General features: G+C 35.5%; 1 protein-coding gene across 7 annotated transcripts in view; it reads left to right on the top strand.

Annotated features, from left to right (window-relative positions):
- The window catches only part of TBL1XR1 (TBL1X/Y related 1), a 144,093-nt gene that overhangs the window by 95,023 nt on the left and 31,088 nt on the right, over window positions 1-17,982 (top strand). For 6 of the 7 annotated variants that reach the window (XM_054580666.1, XM_054580696.1, XM_054580688.1 and 3 more), the window contains one exon: window positions 8,351-8,453. The exons of the other annotated variant lie outside the window; for it this stretch is intronic. In XM_054580666.1, the coding sequence (XP_054436641.1) occupies window positions 8,396-8,453 (58 nt within the window). In that variant the 5' untranslated portion in view covers window positions 8,351-8,395. The remainder of the gene's footprint in view (window positions 1-8,350; window positions 8,454-17,982) is intronic. 7 annotated transcript variants of the gene reach the window in all.

The following is a 17,982-nucleotide window of genomic DNA, read 5'->3' as shown; positions in this document are numbered from 1 at the left end:
TGGGTTATACAGAAATAGGTGATAGGTTGTATTTAACACACAGGCCATAATTTGCAAATCCCCTGGTCACAGTTGAAATAAATGATTGTCATCAGAACTCTGTTACTAATGAATGAATGATTTGGTATACCATTAGTCTATGTCTTTATATAAGTCACTGTTTATAAATAATAGTTGGTTCTAAAAGGCATCACACCTAATAAGTACTTAAATGTTTCTTAACAAGGTGGGCTCATTTGTTTTCCCTTCCCCTAATTCTTGGAGATGTCCATCTGAGCTCTGATAGTTTTTAAAATCTTTGTATGTACTTTTGTAAATAAGCTTATTAAAAATACTTTATTACAAATCACTGCATTACCTGGTACTCTGTTGGCTTGCAAGATTCATATGTGATACCCTGTATACTTTTACTGACTCAGATCATTGAAGTTTAAAAGTGGAAGAGATCATCTGTCATGTTTTCTTTAACTTATATCTGAGAGTCCTGGACTAGAATGAAAAAGGGAAGGAGAATAATTTAGAAGTTAATCCTGTCCAAGTTATAATCATACTTTAAACTCTTAAGATTTACCAGCCTCAGGTTTTTGATGACTATTAGTCTGATAACAAAACAAACAACCGTAATAACCTAAAAGGAGAAATTTTCACAGCACAAAAATTGCCCGCAACTATTTAAAAAAACAAAACAGTAAACTAGTTTTTATATGTGTACACATTGCCAGGCACACTCCTAAGAAAATTATCCAAAAGGAGATCATGTGTCAAACTGGGAAGGTAAAAACAGTGCCAGTGTCTGCTCATTTACCTTCGCAAACTGTCTTGTCTACTTTTTTTATTTAAAAAAATGTATTATTTTTCTTGGGGCAGGTGGTGGGGAGGGGAGAAGGAATGCTATAAACTTTTTACTGGGACCTGACATTGGAATTATTAAAGAATACCCTCTTTAAAAACGTACTGATTTATTTTAAAAGGATACCATCTTTTTTTTTTTTTTAATCATGTGAGTAAAAATTATCTAATGAGATTGGGTCTTTTAAAATACAGTTTAAACTCAGCACTTATCCTAATGTTATGAATGGTAGCACTTTTGTTTGTTGTAAAGAAATACACTACTTTGCGTCCTTTTGCACTTAATGTTACAGGCAGCCATGAAAAGATAACCTTAAAATGTGTGACAAATCATAGTTGTACTTCAGGGTTAATACATAGAAAAGTAAATACACTGTTGTTTGTCATTAATGTTTTAAGAAATTAGCCAAATTGATTTTGTTTTTTGTTTTTAGTTTGATTAGTATTATATAAAAAATAAGCTGAAATATGTATTTCATTTAGAGTTAGTGTTTCTTCTTGAGAATATGTCAGATTGTTCCTAAATCCTAATGTGGTAACTTTATAGTTTACAAGAGTAATTTGGTAAACATTATTTCATTTAGTTTAGTAAAATTTTGTAAAACCTCATAAGATTTAGCACAGCAAAAATTGAGAATGTACTTTATGCACATTTTAAGCTATATTACCAAAGACTTCGGGCTCAGTCTTAAAGTATACCTTCCTTCATTGTACTCTATATTTTATCCACACCGAAGTGTTATTACCTAACAGTGGTAAGAGTTTTAATTATTATTTTTAGTCTGGGAAATTAAGAGTAATACACTTTTTGGCTGCTGTTCCCGAAATGATTTGTGGAGGGCGGGGTCATAAGAAGAAGGGGCCAGTGGAGAGCAGAAGATTCTGAAGTGTTAGTATATTCTGCTAATCTCATCATCTTTGATAATTACAGGGCAGGGTGGGTTCCTAAAGATAGACAGAGGCAAATTCTCAAAAAGGCATATCCTAGCAATTGTGAACTTAATTTTAAAGGTCTCTAATGAATGATCAGATAGAGAGCTTTTAAGAATTTGTGGTATAAAATGGGTGTGTATCAATTTCCCAGGGTTTCCATAACCAATTACCATAGATTAGATAGCTTAAAAAGTAGAAATTTATTTTCTCACAGTGCCAGAAGTCGGAAGGCCAAGGTCAAGGTGCCAACAGGTTTTGGTTTCTTTTGAGGCCTCATTCCTTGACTTGCAGATGGCCACTTTCTCACTGTGTCTTGCCTCTGTGCGCATCCATCCTGATGTCTCTTCCTTCTCTTGCAAGGATACCAGTCCTATTGGGTCATATTCACATCATTGAAGGTCTGCTCTTTTGGCTTCATTTTAACTTAATCACCTCTTTAAAGATCCATCACCAAATACAGGCACATTCTGAGGTAGTGGAAGTAAGGGCTCAACATAGGAATTCTGTGTAGCCTACAACATGGCAGCTAAACACCATGACTTCACCAATGGATAGATTGATTTAATCTGTCGCCTCTTATTTCAGTTCCCCTCCACATACACGCACACTTTGTTTTCTTTTTGTTAGTTACAATATGGTAATTGGGTATTTTCACTGTGTGTCTTGGTTTTAATAAGACATTTCGATAGTTCTCTGTGATAACTCAGTGGGTTGCAGGGCAACAACTGAACTGTTAACTTTGCTTCCCAGCAGATTGAGAACTCAGCCCCAGCAAAACTAATGTTTTTGTTACATGATTCTGCGTGGGTTTATCAACTGTTTTTTAGCAAGGTATTGCAGTGGTCTGTTTGTGACTGCAGAGACTGGCTGATGATTTTGGGTTGTTCTTCTCGCCACAGTCAGTGTAAGCTGTGCAGTGATACCAGTATGGGGCCTTGGCAGGTTAGATCACAACGTGGAATTAGCAACCCCTTAATGACCCTCTAGTGCTAAGAATTTTGATTCTTTATTGTCATTACATTATTCTGCATTAAACATTCCATACTATTTTTTCATTTTTTCGTACACCGAGGGAAGTTAGTTTACTATTTGAATAACATTTCTGAATACACAGATCTATGTATAGAAACGCTGTTCTAATGTCAGTGCTCTTGTCTAAAAATGAGGAATATAACACTGAAGAGGAAATCGAATGTGGATAAGGCCTAGCCCCATACATAGCATATAGCATTTACTCATAAATGTGAATATTCTTTCACCACAATTTATTTGATATGCAAATCAATGAAATAGCAGTGTGCCTACAGATAGGAGCAAAAGTAAGTTCATATACTTTAGATATTTTGAATGAAAAGGAATATTAGCTTCTTAAACACTGTGCCTATTACAGAAACCTGTATGTAGGTCACTTATATTTTACATACTTTGCCTACCTGAACACTCAGGCTCATGGTGTGTGCTCTCATAATTTTATGTTATTTTCTCTCATCTAAGTTGGATTAATTGTTGTCTCTCTCCCCAACAACCTGTAAAGTCATAAGGTCTAGCCCTGGTCTGCTTTGTTTAGTTGTGTCTCTAGCATCTGTCAGAGTACCTGGCACATCGGTACAGGGGAAGTGCTCTAAGTATCGACTGCATGAATAGGATAAATTGGTCAGAAGAAGTGCTTTAATACATTTCCTCCCCATAATCTTTATTTATATATTACATAGCCGTTGTAGTGTTTACTGCTCGCTGGTCACTACCTCACTTCACAAATGCATCTATCAGCGTTTGGATTGGTTTACCACCCCAAGGTGATGTAAGTGCAGTAGTCCCTCCTTATTCGTGGTTTCATTTTCCATGCTTTCAGTTACCTGTGGTCAGAATTGGTCTAACAATGAATATTAAATGGAAAATTCCAGATATGAACAATTCACAAGTTTTAAAGTGTGTACTATTCTGAGTAGCATGATGAAATCTCATGCCATTTTGCTCTGTCCTGCCCGAGACATGACTTGTCCCTTTGTCTGCATCTCTACACTGTATGCTACCTGCCCGTCAGTCATCTTAGCGTCCGTCTTGGTTATCAGATCCGTTGTCACAATACAGCAGTGCTTGTGTTCAAGTGACCCTTATTTTACTTCATAATGACCCAGAGAGGAAGCTGGCAGTTCAGATATGCCAAAGAGAAGTTGTGAAGTGCTTCTTTTAAGTGAACAGGTAAAAGGTCTTACTGTAATAAGCAAAGAAAAAACATCATATGCTGAAATTGCTAAGATCTTTCATAAAACAGTATCTTCTCTTTAAGATATTTTGAAGAAGGGAAAAGAAATTTGTACCAGTTTTGTTCTTGCACCTCAGATTGCAAAAGTTAGGGTCACAGTGTGTGGTCAGTGCTTAGTTAAGGAGGAAAAGGCATGTATTTGTCAGATATGTACAAAAAAATGAAGACGGCCTTCTTACACCACACACAAGAATAAACTCAAAAGGGATTAAAGAATTAAATGTTAGACTCAGTCACAGAAGAAAACATTCTCAGCTATTTCTCATGGCAATATTTTTTTCTGATAATATCACTTTGAGCAAGGGAAACAAAAAATAAACAAGTGGGACTACATCGAACTAAAAAAGTTTCGCATAGCAAAGGAAAACATCAACAAAGTGAAAAGAATTCCCCACTGAATGGGAGAACATATTTGCCAGTGATACATCTGATAAGGAGCTAATATCCAAAATTTATAAAGAACTTACAAAAATCAACACCAAATAAATAAACAATCCAATTAAAAAATGGACAGAGGACCTGAACGGACATTTCTCCAAAGAGGACATACAGATGATCAATAACAGTTGAAAAGATGCTCAACATCACTAATCATCAGAAAAATGCAAGTTAAAACCACAGTAAGATACCACCTCACAACCTGTGATAGTGGCCATCATCAAAAAATCAACAAACAAGTGCTAGCGAGGCTGTGGAGAAAAGGGAAACCCTTGTGCACAGTTGGTGGGAATGCAGACTGGTGCAGCCACTGTATGGAGAGCAGTATGGAGTTATCTCAGAAAATTAAAAATGGAACTGCCTTATGACCTAGCAATTTCACTTCTGGGAATATAGCTAAAGAAGCTGGAAGCACTGATCTGAAAGATTATATGCACTCTTGTGTTCATTGCCGCATTATTTACAATAGCCAAGATTTGGAAGCAGCCCAAGTGTCCATCAGTAGATGAGTGGATAAAAAAGATGTGGTACATTTACACAATGGACCAATACTTGGCCTTAAAAAAGAAGGAAATCTTACTTTTTGTGACAACATGGATGGACCTGGAGAATATTATGCTAAGGGAAATAAGCCAGTCAGAGAAAGACAGATACCTTATAATCTCACTCATATGTGGAATCTAATCAACAGAATAAACTAACAAACAAAATAGAAGCAGACTCAATAGAGAACAGACTGACAGCTGTCAGAGGGGAGGGGGATTGGGCTGGGTGAGAAAGGTGACGGGGTTACGCAAAAAAAGAAAAAGAAGCACTTCATAGGCCCAGATAATGTGAATACCAGGAAAAAAGGGAATTGGGGGGAGGTAGACAAGGGTATGGGGGGATAAATGGTGATGGAAGGGGACTTGGGGTGGTGAGCACAATACAATATACAGTGATTTATTATAGAATTGTACACCTGAAACCTATATAATTTTATTAAACCAATGTCACCCCAGTAAATTCAATAAAAAGGTAAAAAAATAAAAAATAAACCATGTTCTACCTGGTTTGGAACACTGAAGTAGTTAGTTTATAAGTTTTAATCAAAATTAAAATGTTAAAAGTTAGGGGGCAGGGAATGAAATTTTTTTGCTTATCTATGTCAAGTAAGTTCATTTTCTTCTTATAAACATTGTTGGCTTCAACCTTTGTTTTATGTCCTCTGGTACAACTGTAAGTGGTTTTCCCCCTGGTTTTTCTGAGATATAATTGACATAAAACATTGTTAGTTTCAGGTATACAACATAATATATACACACATACATATTGTGAAATTATCACAAATTTAGTTCTATTCATAAGAAGAAGATGGAAAAGGCACTATGTGGGTGGAAGACATGAGCAGAAGCATATTTTGATTGAAAATAACGTGCTAGAAAGCATTGAGTCTGTACAGAGATTCCAGCAAGGGATCTTCTGAAATGAGAGACCACATTTACATAACTTCTAATACAGCATATTTTTATAAATGTGTACTTTTATTATTGTTAATCTAATGTGCCAATTTATAAATTAAACTTTATCATAGATATTTATACATAGGAAAAAACAGTGCGATATGCAGGGTTTAGTACTATCTGTGGTTTCAGGCACTGAGGTTCTTGTAACATGTCTCCATGGGTAAGGGGGATTCTGTATGTTGATTATTCGGGTGATTAATTGTACTCTTTTGAGTTACTATTTTTGGGGGGAGAGGTGCCTTCTTTACATCAAGATAGTTCTTACTCTTCCTCATAGTTTCTCATCTCAGTAAATGGAAATACCAGCTGTACAGATGTCCTAAAAGACCTTTGAGTCTTCCTTTTTCCCCACCTGTGTCCAGCCACCCTGAGTCTGCTTCCTAAATATCTTAGGAATCCCTGTACTTCTCTCTACCTCCAGTGGCACACGGTCCAGGGTTGTTGGTTGTTGTTGTTGTTGTTGTTGTTGTTGTTGTTTTAGTTCTTCTGCTAGATTTCTGCAACACTCTTCTAACTCTTTGCTCCTCTTTTCCAGTCCAGTTTCCTTTCAGTCTGTTCTTCATATTAGATCCAGGATAATCTTTTAAAAATGTAAATCAGGTCATTCACCTATGCTGCTTGAACCTTGTTAGTCCACTCATTTTCCCTAGGTGATGCTTTCAAGGCCCCTCAAAATACAGTTTTTGTCTGTTTCAAGCCTTACCTCATGATTTGTTGTTACTCTTTCCTTACCCAGCATTTTTGTTGAATGTTACTACTTACAGAGGTGCTTCCATTCCCTGCCTTACTCCCCTAAATTTTCCTGTTCTCACTTTGCTCCTGTCCTTCAGGTCTAAACACCAGTGACACTTTCCTTAAGCTGTATTCCCAGGCTACTAAATTAGGGTCTCTTCTGTGTGTATCCATTGAAAAATTGTTGCAATTCCTTGTTTCTCTTTTTTTCCTTTCTGAGATACAAGCTTGATGAGTGCTTAGTGGCCACTCTTTCCACAATTTAAGGAAGTTCCTGTCATGTAGTAGCCAACTCAAGTGCTTGTTAATATGTGACTTTCTTCCAAAAGGATTTTATTTATTTATTTTTAGAGAGAGGGGAAGGGAAGAAAAAAGAGAGGGAGAGAAACATTGCCCAGTTGGCTCTCTTACATGCCCCAACCAGGACTGAACCTGCAACTAATAAGCATGTGCCCCAACTGGGAATTAAACTGGAGGCCGTTTGCTTTGTGGGAGGACACCTAACCAATGGAGCCACACCAGTGGTCGTCAGGGCTGTTGATTTGTGATTTTAAAGCATACTGTGAACTCTTTATCATAAAGGATCCGTGAGGTGGCAGAAAAATCAGTATGGACCCATAATGTTAGATACCCTTTTATACTAGATGTTAGCACATCTTTTGTAAACAAGGGACCAAGAAACTTTAGTCTGTGGACCAAATCCGGATGATTGGCCTTTTATAAAGACTACATCTTAAGAATGTTTTTTTAGGGCTTGGAAATAAAAAAAATTATGACACATTCATGTAACGTTCAAATTTCAGTATCCCTAAATAATGTTTTATTGGAAAATGGTCACAGTCACTTGTTTACATATTGTTCGCTGCTGCTTTTGTGCTGCAGTCGCAGAGTTGAGTAGCAGTGACAGAGACTGTAGCTCTCAAAGCCTTACTGCATTCACTGTCTGGCCCTGAACAAAAAAAAAGGTTGCCAGCTACTGCTTTAAATCACTTCTGTGGCATGAGAATGGATTAATAAGTATAATTAGATGTATTTGTTGTGTCGTAGTTTACTGTTTTCCCTTCCTCCCAGTTCAAGGTTTAAGGATATCCATTAAGAAAAGAGCTCATTTGAGTTTTCAGAATTGTATTCTAGCCTCTCTGTCTCATATACCTACAGCTTTTGGGAACTTGAACATTGTAGATTAGATGTTGACTCTATAGAGACTTCAAACCCTATGAAATTCTGTAGACAAAAACAAGTCCACCTTCCTCCCTTCTTGGCCTGTGGTCTAAAATCAGTCTTTCCTAAGTAAATAATAATATGATTCTTAAAATTTACTGTTTTTACAGTTGAGAAAAAAAGGATAAACTTTTTATGCTCTGATAAAGTGTGATGCTAAAGCCTTTTTATACATTTTGAATCATTTTTGTCAATATGTTATCTTGCAGAAAAATAGACCCAACCATGTTTGAGTTATGTAATCTATTACTATTGGAAGTAACTTTATTTGTAGGGTTTCTTATTAGGCAATGTAGAACTTATTTTCATTATTGAATGAAATCAAATGGTTTTTACAACATTGTTTACATTTTGTTTAAGCATATTATATTGAGAAAATACTTAATTAACTTTGTTTTATTTTTAGGGTTATATCCTGTGTTGTGACCTCATGGTTTAAGTGGGAATAAAGATGAGTATAAGCAGTGATGAGGTCAACTTCTTGGTATATAGATACTTGCAAGAGTCAGGTGAGTACTTTCATAAAGTAAATAGGCCTCAAATTATTTTAATATTCTCAAAATAACCTTTTATGCATTTGAAATTTGTATCAGTCCAAACTGTTGAACTTTGTATGTTTCCTTAAATGTCTGGACTGCCATTTTAAAGCTATGTGTTACTGCATGGTTTAACTCTCTGACTCTTTCAAATATGTTAGAATCATCTCAGGGAAATATTTGTAAGTAATGGTTTGGGTTTCACTGTTCAAAAATCATTTTTATGATTTGTTCTGAAATGAGACTATTGTATACAGGAACATATAAACTCTCAGATAGCATCAATTTAATAATGTATATTCAGAATCCTTAGCTAAATGTTCCTGGTCTTAATTGTAGTTAGCATTTCAAAAGCTAAATTAACTGTATTTTTTCAGAATGCCTTTATAAATATTATCCAAATTGATTAAGTGTATCCTTGACCTAAATTCTTACTAATGTCTTTATTGGGGGTTAATTAATTAATGTAAATTACTGAAAGTCATTTGTAAAAAAAAAAATGTTAAATAAATGAAGGATCAGTTTTCTAGACAGAAGTGTTGTCATAAAACAGAAGGAAAACTACAAGGGAAAATGTGGAATGGATTAAGCAAGCAAAAAAAACAAAAAAACAAAAAACCCCAACCAGTATAAGAGGTTAAACTTGGGTTGGATGGGGCATAAGATGGGGGAAAGGTTGACAGCAACATCAAGTGCAGGTTGTTAATGTGAGATGGAATTATTTTGTGCTTTGAAAGTGTCATGCTGGAGTGGTTCAATTTTAGAAATATAGCTTAAATTTATTGGAATGTTTTAGTAGGAAGGTGAGGTATGGTATAAAACATAATTTTGGTAGTTGTGTGTGAGGGAAGACAGAAAAAATAGAGTAGGATATTGAGCTCTCAGTTTTGGTTTTGAAACTTCAGTTACTGTTCTTATAGGGCTCAGCTAGTTGTCCTTCCTTATAAAGTGAGTGCAAACATGAGCTTAGATCTTATATCCCAATGCTTGCTGAGATGTTCTCAGCTGCACTCTAGTTCTGAGCTTTTCCCTTGGGTGGAGGTTTTCTGTTTTCAAGCCTCACTGCTCCTCTCTGGCCTGGAACAGCTGGGAAAGTGATGTCCAACAAAGGCAGGGAGGAGAAAAGAGAGAAGAAATGAAAGTAACCAACTGACGCAGAATAACTTGCTATAAAGCTCTAAAATTAATAGATCTTGTTTTCTTTCTCTACTGGTAAACTGGCATTGAAGGCAGATCCAAAGAGGACATCCATAGAATATTTTGAATAAGAAAATGATTAATAAAGTGGAAAAAAATGGACCTAGTGATTGTTACATATATAATAAATATGCACATGTTTGGGTATTGTTATTTAGTACTTTTGGTCAAAATGGTAAGAATTTGTTGGGCCAAAATAAACTTTTTTCTGCCTTAGAACCAGACCACTGTTCAAGCCAGAGTTTTGAGGCGTTGGACATAAAGCAAAATACATTATGAGGGATCAGTGGATGCGCAATATATTGTAATAGCTTGTAGATGTATTGTAAAGGCATTTATTTAGGTTGACCCAAAACTGTTATTTCTGGAGATCAGAAACAGCTGAATAACTCAGCAGCATCTTAGGGTTCAGCCTGTGCTGTGGCGACATAGGGCAAGGCGAAGTTAGAGATGTTAATGAACGCGCAAGTCGTCTTGTTTCCAAATAGGAGCCTGCAGATTGATGTTTTATGTTGCTACAAGAGAATACAGCAAGAAAAGGGGGCAGTAAAATAATAGTCTGGATTAATTTCTGGAAGAGTACCAAGTGATTAAATATTAACCAAAAGTCTTTTTAAAGTTGGTTATGTTCTCAGAGTAAACCCTTCTAAATTCCAAGTCCTGAGGTGTTTTATGTTGCATTGAAAATAAATCAAGAATTATATTTTTTAAAAAAACCTTTGTATGGTAGACTGATATTTATCAAAAGTTCTTTAAAACTGTTTACTGTATTCTTTGTTATTCTTTGTGCATTCTTTAGAAAGCTTTATACTTTATACAGCAGTGTACTGGTGATGAAGTATGATGTTAAGCCACATCTCTAAAAATGTAAACACCAGTCCATTCATAAAATATGTAACTTCCTATTTTCATCATTTAAGAACTGCCTATACCAGAATTCTGAAGTTTGATCCTTTGGATCACCTGCATCAGAATCACATAGAGCACAGTGAATGGGGCCCAGGAATTTACATTTTACAATGCCCCAGGTGATTCTCAGGCATAATAAAGTATGATAGCCATTGATCTATATTAGTTTTAGGACAGTCAGAACTTTACATCAGGTATGTAGCGTGTTCACAGTATCTTGAAAGAAAAATATCTAGTAATATTTCAGAGAAAGTAGAAAGCATGAATGTACACATTGCGATTCGGAATGTGAGAGTATCTCCTAAAGAGGGAGCTGCCGGTCAAAGTGGTGTGCTTGTGTTTGTAGGTAAGGTTTTGCAGGAATGATGAGACGTGTTTCTAGCGCAAGTAATACCACCAGATATTTCTTTTGAAAGTACTTAATAGAAATAGGAGATGGAAAAGAGTTTAAGAAATTTATGGTTCTGTCAGCTAGGGACAGGTTTCCAACAGAGCTCAGAACCTGACCCATCTCAGCACTTTCCAAAGGCTCTTTCTTGATTCTGATTTCCATTTGTACATAAAAGTTTTGCTTTTGATTCAATCTTGGAATCATGTAGTCCAGAAATCCCCTCTCTTGGGATTCAGTGTATTTTTCACCATAATTTACAAGGAATACGTAATGAGAACCAGTCATTAAGCATCTAAGAACTATGAGGTAAATTACTCTTTTAGGCCATAAATATTTCTCTTAAAAAAGTTAAAGCAAAATAGAAGAAATTAGAATCTTAATATTGCTACCTTCCCCCATAAAATAGTACTGAATCGGAGTAGGAGATAAGAGATAAAGAAACCATGATGACCAAGTATCTGTGCAGAGATACTAAGAAGCTGGTTTGTAAAGACTTACCACAAAGGAAAATAAAATTTCCTTCTTGCTTGTCTCATTATGTCAGCTCTTAGTCAGGAATTCCGAAAAACACCTTACGAATGTTTGGTTCTGTTTTGATAAATGTATGATTTAAAAATAATGTTTTTCAGCAAGAACATCTAATATTTATTCTCTGCAAACAGTGTTTAATGTTGACTGGGCCAGATGGTATCCATCTCCAGAGGGGATAAAATCACTTGAATTGTTTTCATCTTAAATACTTGATGTGGTGATCATTCTATTATTACTGTTGTTAGCATTGGATTATATTATCTGTTAAAAATTTGTTCCCCCACCCCAAATTCCTTAATTTTTCAGATCTTCAGTTTCTGCATCCATAAACTTCGTTGCTTGTTGAAAAGGGATCACATTGTGATACTTGGTTTCAAATAAAATAAGCCACCCTCCCCTAGACATTAAAACTAATGAAGAGAAAAGTATATTTATTGTAGGATGTTTTTATTAAGGATGTGACTTTTTTCCCCTCAATTTTATCTCTAGAAAGTTCACCCTAAGCAAATTACTTTGGTCATCACCATTTTGTACTTTTATGAACTAGATTGCCATATTCAACAAATACGTCCTAGGGAATAAAATTAGCTGGTTTTTTTTTTCTCTTTTGAAAATTGAATGTATTTGACATGTAGTACTGTAAGTGACGACTGACTTGATTCATTATGGTCCCTTTAATTAGTGCTTGCTCAAGGACGTTAATAATTTGATTTCCCTAATAACTTATATTTAGCAACTATGTGCAGAGTAAGTACTAAGTGGTACATGCTAAATTGTATCTATATAACTGAACCTGATACAAGAGCTAAATAGGTTTGGACCTTTTTAATCCTCCCATTCCCCTGTTTGCATTTTCTCTGGACTCTCCTGTAGTTATTCACAGTTTTAGTTTATTTTTTTTCCTAGAGAAGTTGTTCCTGGCAGTTATTTGTGAACTCTGTGGCACTCATTTTTCTTGTTCCTTTGTATAATATGTAATTTTATTTTGCCTAAATTGTGTATTTAGTTTGGGGAGAATTCTTGATTGTAGATTTAGCTGTCATCTATTGCATGTTTATTTATGATGTGCTTGAATGTTGGGTGTTGTGAAACAGTTGTATTTTGCATTTTATGATTGAACACTAACTTGAAAATGCAAAAACAATATGTCACTATTACTGACTGACTTTCTAGATTGTGATTGTGAATAATATTATTTTTAAAAATCTTCATTTTTAGAATTGAAGTTTATCTTGGCATATAGCCTCCATTTGCGAGAAAGTAATGGTATATGTAGGCTTGAAAGGTTTGGTTCATTAAAGAGCATCTTGTCTCCTGCATCCCATCCTTCTCCTCTGATTTCTAACCTTTTCAAAGGGGTGCTGCATCTCCCAAATATAGGTCTTGCACCATACTACTTTTTCTGAGATAATGTTTACCTCCCATGTTCTATTTGTTTATAAGATCACCTGTCAAATATACCCTCCCCCCCAAACACACCCTTAATGTAAATGTGACATTGGAGGCACAAAGTAACCTGAATGTTTTTGTATAACATTAAAGGTTCTAACTTATAACACCAAAACCCATTCATTTTTTAGTTTAATGATTTTGTATTAACTCCTGCAGTGGCTAGTAAAATGTCAGTAATTGAATGACTGTAGTTTCTCTGGACTCAGATAAAGGTAACTGAGCTGGATAAACATTCCTTTGCATATATTCTTCTGCTGGTGCCATTTATAAACCCACTAAACAGCAGGCAGGATGAAGTCAGGTTAATCCAGCTGTCAGTAATGGGCCCTGAGCCATGAAAAGAACTGGAGTGAGGAGAACTCAGGATCTGGAATGTCTGCACTTAGTCTTTCTTTTAATTCATATGAGTGGGATGGTCATCTGCAAAAGAGCAAGTAGGTATGCAGTGTTTTGCTTTATAATCAAAGTATTCATTAACATTGATTTGACACACAGTTGTTGTATATATGATTAATTGACAATGAACAGCAAGCAGTTATCATAAATGCTGGTAATTGCTATACTTTTATACTTCCAAATCAGTTTTTCTCCTCTTTTTGTCACCTGAATGACAATTTTTTGCTGATAGAGGAAATTCCAGTAATGCATTCCTACTGACATACTTGTTAAAAAACAACCAAGGTCCTTTTAATAGCTGCCAAACAGAACTTGTTCAATCTTAATAGTAATCTTTTTGTTTTCTTAAGAATAGACAGCTAGTGAGGGTGGTATAAAGAAATATATAACTTGCTGATAGCATATACATTTGTACAGTTTGGTGGTAAAGCAGTTTTGTAATCATGAAAATGCTTATGCCTCTTTCAACTTTTGAGGGAATCCATCCTAAGGAGAAAAAAATTATACATGGCCAAAACCTATACACAAAGGTATTTGAGGTAAGGTTGTTTTTAAATAGTGAACATTGGAAAAGTCCAAATGTCCAGCTATGGAATGAACAATATACTAGCTGAGTACATTTATTGGTTGAATATTATGATAATAAACTTTTTTTAGAAAATATAACTTATATGAAATGTTCATAGTTGTATATATTTTTAGGAGCAAAATTAGGGCACAAAATTGTATAGCCAGTGTGTTTTATTTTCCTGGGCGGAAAAAAACAGTATGTAAAGTAAAAAAGAAAAGCATTAACGATTGTATTGGGTTTTAGTATTGTAATATTTTTTCTTTACATTTCTCTCTTTCCTTTTTCTAAGTGCTCAGTCTAGCTCTTCAACATTAAAGATCTTCTATAGCATTTTTCCCCTTCTTTTTACTTTTTTAAACCTTCAAGTGTTTGATTGTGGAACTTTTTTGTTATTGTTGTTCAAACGTGTTTTTATTTTTCTTTGACAATATACCTGTGAGAGAAGTTGATGGATTATTTTGCAATTTGAGATTTGTTTGTTTGTGTATTTATTTTACTGTTCACTTAGAGCTGACATACACTATTAGTTTCAGGTGTACAGCGTAGTGATTAGACATTTATATGACTTATGAAGCAGCCCTGCCCAATAACTCTAGTACCCATCTGGTGCCATACATAGTTATTACAATATGATTGACTATATTCCCTATATTGTACTTTGCATCCTCATGACTAATGATTGTGGGACTTTTAGAGTACACAAAAATCTGGGTCTGTAGAACAGAGTTGGAAATGGATTTGGGGACAAGGTGAGTGTAATGATGTTAGCAGGGACATAACTTTTTAGGGTTTTCTGACAGGAACCTTAAATAGGACCTTGGCTAAATCAGATTATCTTTCCAGTATATGGCACTGTGTTGTGATAGTAGTTAAGCTTTGCCTTTATTTTCTTGTTGAGACATGCTATACCATAACCATGAGGACTGAGGCCCGTTTTCATGTTCCTGTATTCTCTGTAGAGTTGGCTGGCAGAGGATGAGCTCCCCTTTAAGAACACAGTCCCTATCATCCCGAAGGGAGAGCACACTCTGAAACAGGCAGCATTCAGAAAATGGTTGTTGTGTGGTCTCTTCTCACACGGGAATGGTGTGCAGTCTCCTGAGTAACCGCACACACTCCTGCCGATGCTTGTCTTTTTCACTGAGTTACTGTATCCTGAAATTTGTGGTTTTTAGTTTCATTCCTCTCTGGACTGTTTTCTACCTCCCAAACCTTCAGTCACCCTAGTGAATGTGTGGAGTACTCGAGTACAAAAGGTATTATATATATGAGTTATGCTCTTACCTCTGAAAAGAAGGGATGCTAATTTAGGCAATCAGGCCAGACTTCAGTATTTCACAGATTTAGGTTGATCCCTTTTGTAAAACTTCTACTTTTTAAGCCAAAAGCTGTCCCTGAAAAAAAATATTTCCTACATATATATTTACAGATAAATGGAAATATTTTTTAGCATAACCCTGGTTTAAGTTTTATTTTTGTTTTTCCAGGAAGATTTAAGTCATGAATGCTCTTTCTGCATTCATAGATTTTCTCATGTGCCAAGATCCATGATAGTAGAATTGCATTCTGATTTAACACAATTTATTCAGCACTGGGTAAATTAGATAATTTTCTATTCTTCCAGAATTAAAAGATTACTAGACAGAAATCCCTCCCTCAGGCCACCTAGCACACACATACACAGCCATAGACACAATGTGGTAAATGCCATACAAATTAAATGATTAGCATAGAAGAGAATGGTCAGCCTGGGCCAGTGAAGGAAGGACTTCACCTCCAGTCCATTAGGAGTAAAGAACATAGGAACACATAAGGCCCAAAGGCCTGTTACATGTCATGTTAATCACTTGAGTTAAATGTGCAATGAGAAGAAGTGTGGGGTGTGGAATCGGGGAGATGAACCTGGACAGATAAGTAGGGTCAGATTGCAAAAGTCAAAGTGACGTACTTAAGAGTTTGGTCTTTATTATGAAGGCCAAAGGGGTCATTGAAGGTGCCCAAGTAAGGAATGAGAGGATCAGTTTTTGTTTTACAAGTAGTGTTCTAGCTGTAATGTGGCAATTATGTATTGAATTGAGGGAGAGAGGAAAGGGAACTGATGGCAGTAAGAGTCCAGGCCAAAGGATCGTGGGGACCAAACTCCAGGGTTTGGCAAAGGAGGAGACTGGTGAGAGACCAGAGAGAGGGGATTAATAGGGTTTGGTGAAATGCCAGCAGCAGAGGTGAAATGAGGATGCCTCTCAGGCGTGAGGAAATAAAGTCAGAAATTGTAAAGTCAGAAATTTCTAAGGAAAAAGAAATTTTAAGCAGGGGAAGAAGAAAAGTATTTTGAATATAATGATTTTAAGCCGCCATGCAGTGCTATTACTAGAAATAAAAAAATGATAGTTGAATCCAACATTTATTTATGTAGAACGTTTAAGTGTGAACCCTCTTTAGAATAAACACTAATGAGAAGTGCCAAAACAATGCTAATGACCTCTTCAGGGTTGTTTTCTTGCTATTTAAGAACATTCTAAGTGCACGTGCAGTGACTTGAGATAGATGTAAGCTCTGGTGATAGCCTCTCTCCTTATCCAACAGAACAAATTGAGGATTTATGTAACATTCTAGCCAAAAATTGACATCTTTTGAATATCCACTTGCACCTCTTAGGGTATTGTTGGACATGGGCTTGGACTGTATCATCTAATTAAGCAGAGTTTATATATAATAATTTTAATTTTTTTTTAAGTTGCACCCCTGAATTAGTGGAGAAATCATGGGCTTTGCTACAATTTATAAAGCTTATGAAAATCAGAACACTTTCAAAACCTTGCTAATAAGGTGCCTTAATATTTCATGCACTGCTGACACCACTTTCCTAACACCTTAAGCTGGAACAGAACAGTGGTGTAATTTTTTGTTTACTGTTAGTAAACAGGAGCTCACTGTGCCTTAGCTTTATTTTTGACCGTATTCTAACTGTTCAGTAGGAACAGTAGAGTGTAGTAGGTATGGCCCTTATTTCTGAATGAATCCTTATTCTCTTAATGGCCGTTTTCCCATTAGCTAATTTAGGCGATGAAATAATACAAGTATATATACATACATAGTGAAGACCCTCCGTAAATGATACCATTTATCTTGAAATCTTACTTAAATCTTAATTCATAAATTCTGGGCCACTTGGCTGTTGAGTTGGGTTGTTCTTTCCTCGCAGTCATGACTTACTGCAGAATTCATTTAGAGAGGGGTATATAATTGAAAACAAAATCTCCTACCTCACTGCTTACAGATTTCAGGGCCACATCTCTCACCCTTTCTCCCCATCTGTTCTAGTCTTTATTCTCAGCTTTCTACCCTGGTGATCGGAAATCTACTCACATTGAAGTAGTTGTGGGTTTCCTCATAAGGACAGTGTGCAAAATGCTGGGTTTTTTCTCCCCATTGGTATGATAATGATCTTGTCTGTTGGCAAAATCATGAGGTTAAAATGAAGTCTTAAAGACATTTAACATCTTTTCACTTCTCACTGTGGGTAGTTACAGGAATGGAATGGTTAGGTGTGCCAAAGAGGGAAAGAACCGTGAGGAAAATCAGCTTAAATGTACCTCGGGTCTATCAGTTTACTAGAATTTTACTTTTCACTTTGAACTTGGCTTACATATAAAAAGCAAGGCTAACTTAAAGAGATTTTGTTACATGACTGTTTTGGTTTTAAGTATTTTAAATAAAAATTAAAGAATTTCTAATGGAGACGGATTGGCTTTTCACTTGCTAACTCATTTTCTAAAGCTTTTATTTAGGTGGTTTTATTACTAAATGGCAAAGAATTAGTAATTTTTTTTTAGCACTTAACTCATACACTGGGTTTGGAGCAAAGTTATTTTTCATTATTAAATTTCAATTTTTATTTCTTAAATTAGTTTTAGTTTGCTTTTTATTTCCTAAGTAGTTTTTAAAAACCTGCAAACGATTGAATTTATAAGGTGTTTGATGATTTGTATGCAGAGATTCAAATATACCAGAAAAATATTAAATGTCACTTAATTTATCTTGGCCTAAATTATCTT

This window comes from Pteronotus mesoamericanus, unplaced genomic scaffold, assembly GCF_021234165.1.
Source record: "Pteronotus mesoamericanus isolate MK-2021 breed Mesoamerican mustached bat unplaced genomic scaffold, CSHL_Meso_final contig_116, whole genome shotgun sequence".
In the NCBI taxonomy this organism is placed as follows: domain Eukaryota; kingdom Metazoa; phylum Chordata; class Mammalia; order Chiroptera; family Mormoopidae; genus Pteronotus; species Pteronotus mesoamericanus.
This window is presented reverse-complemented; position numbering and strand designations above follow the sequence as displayed.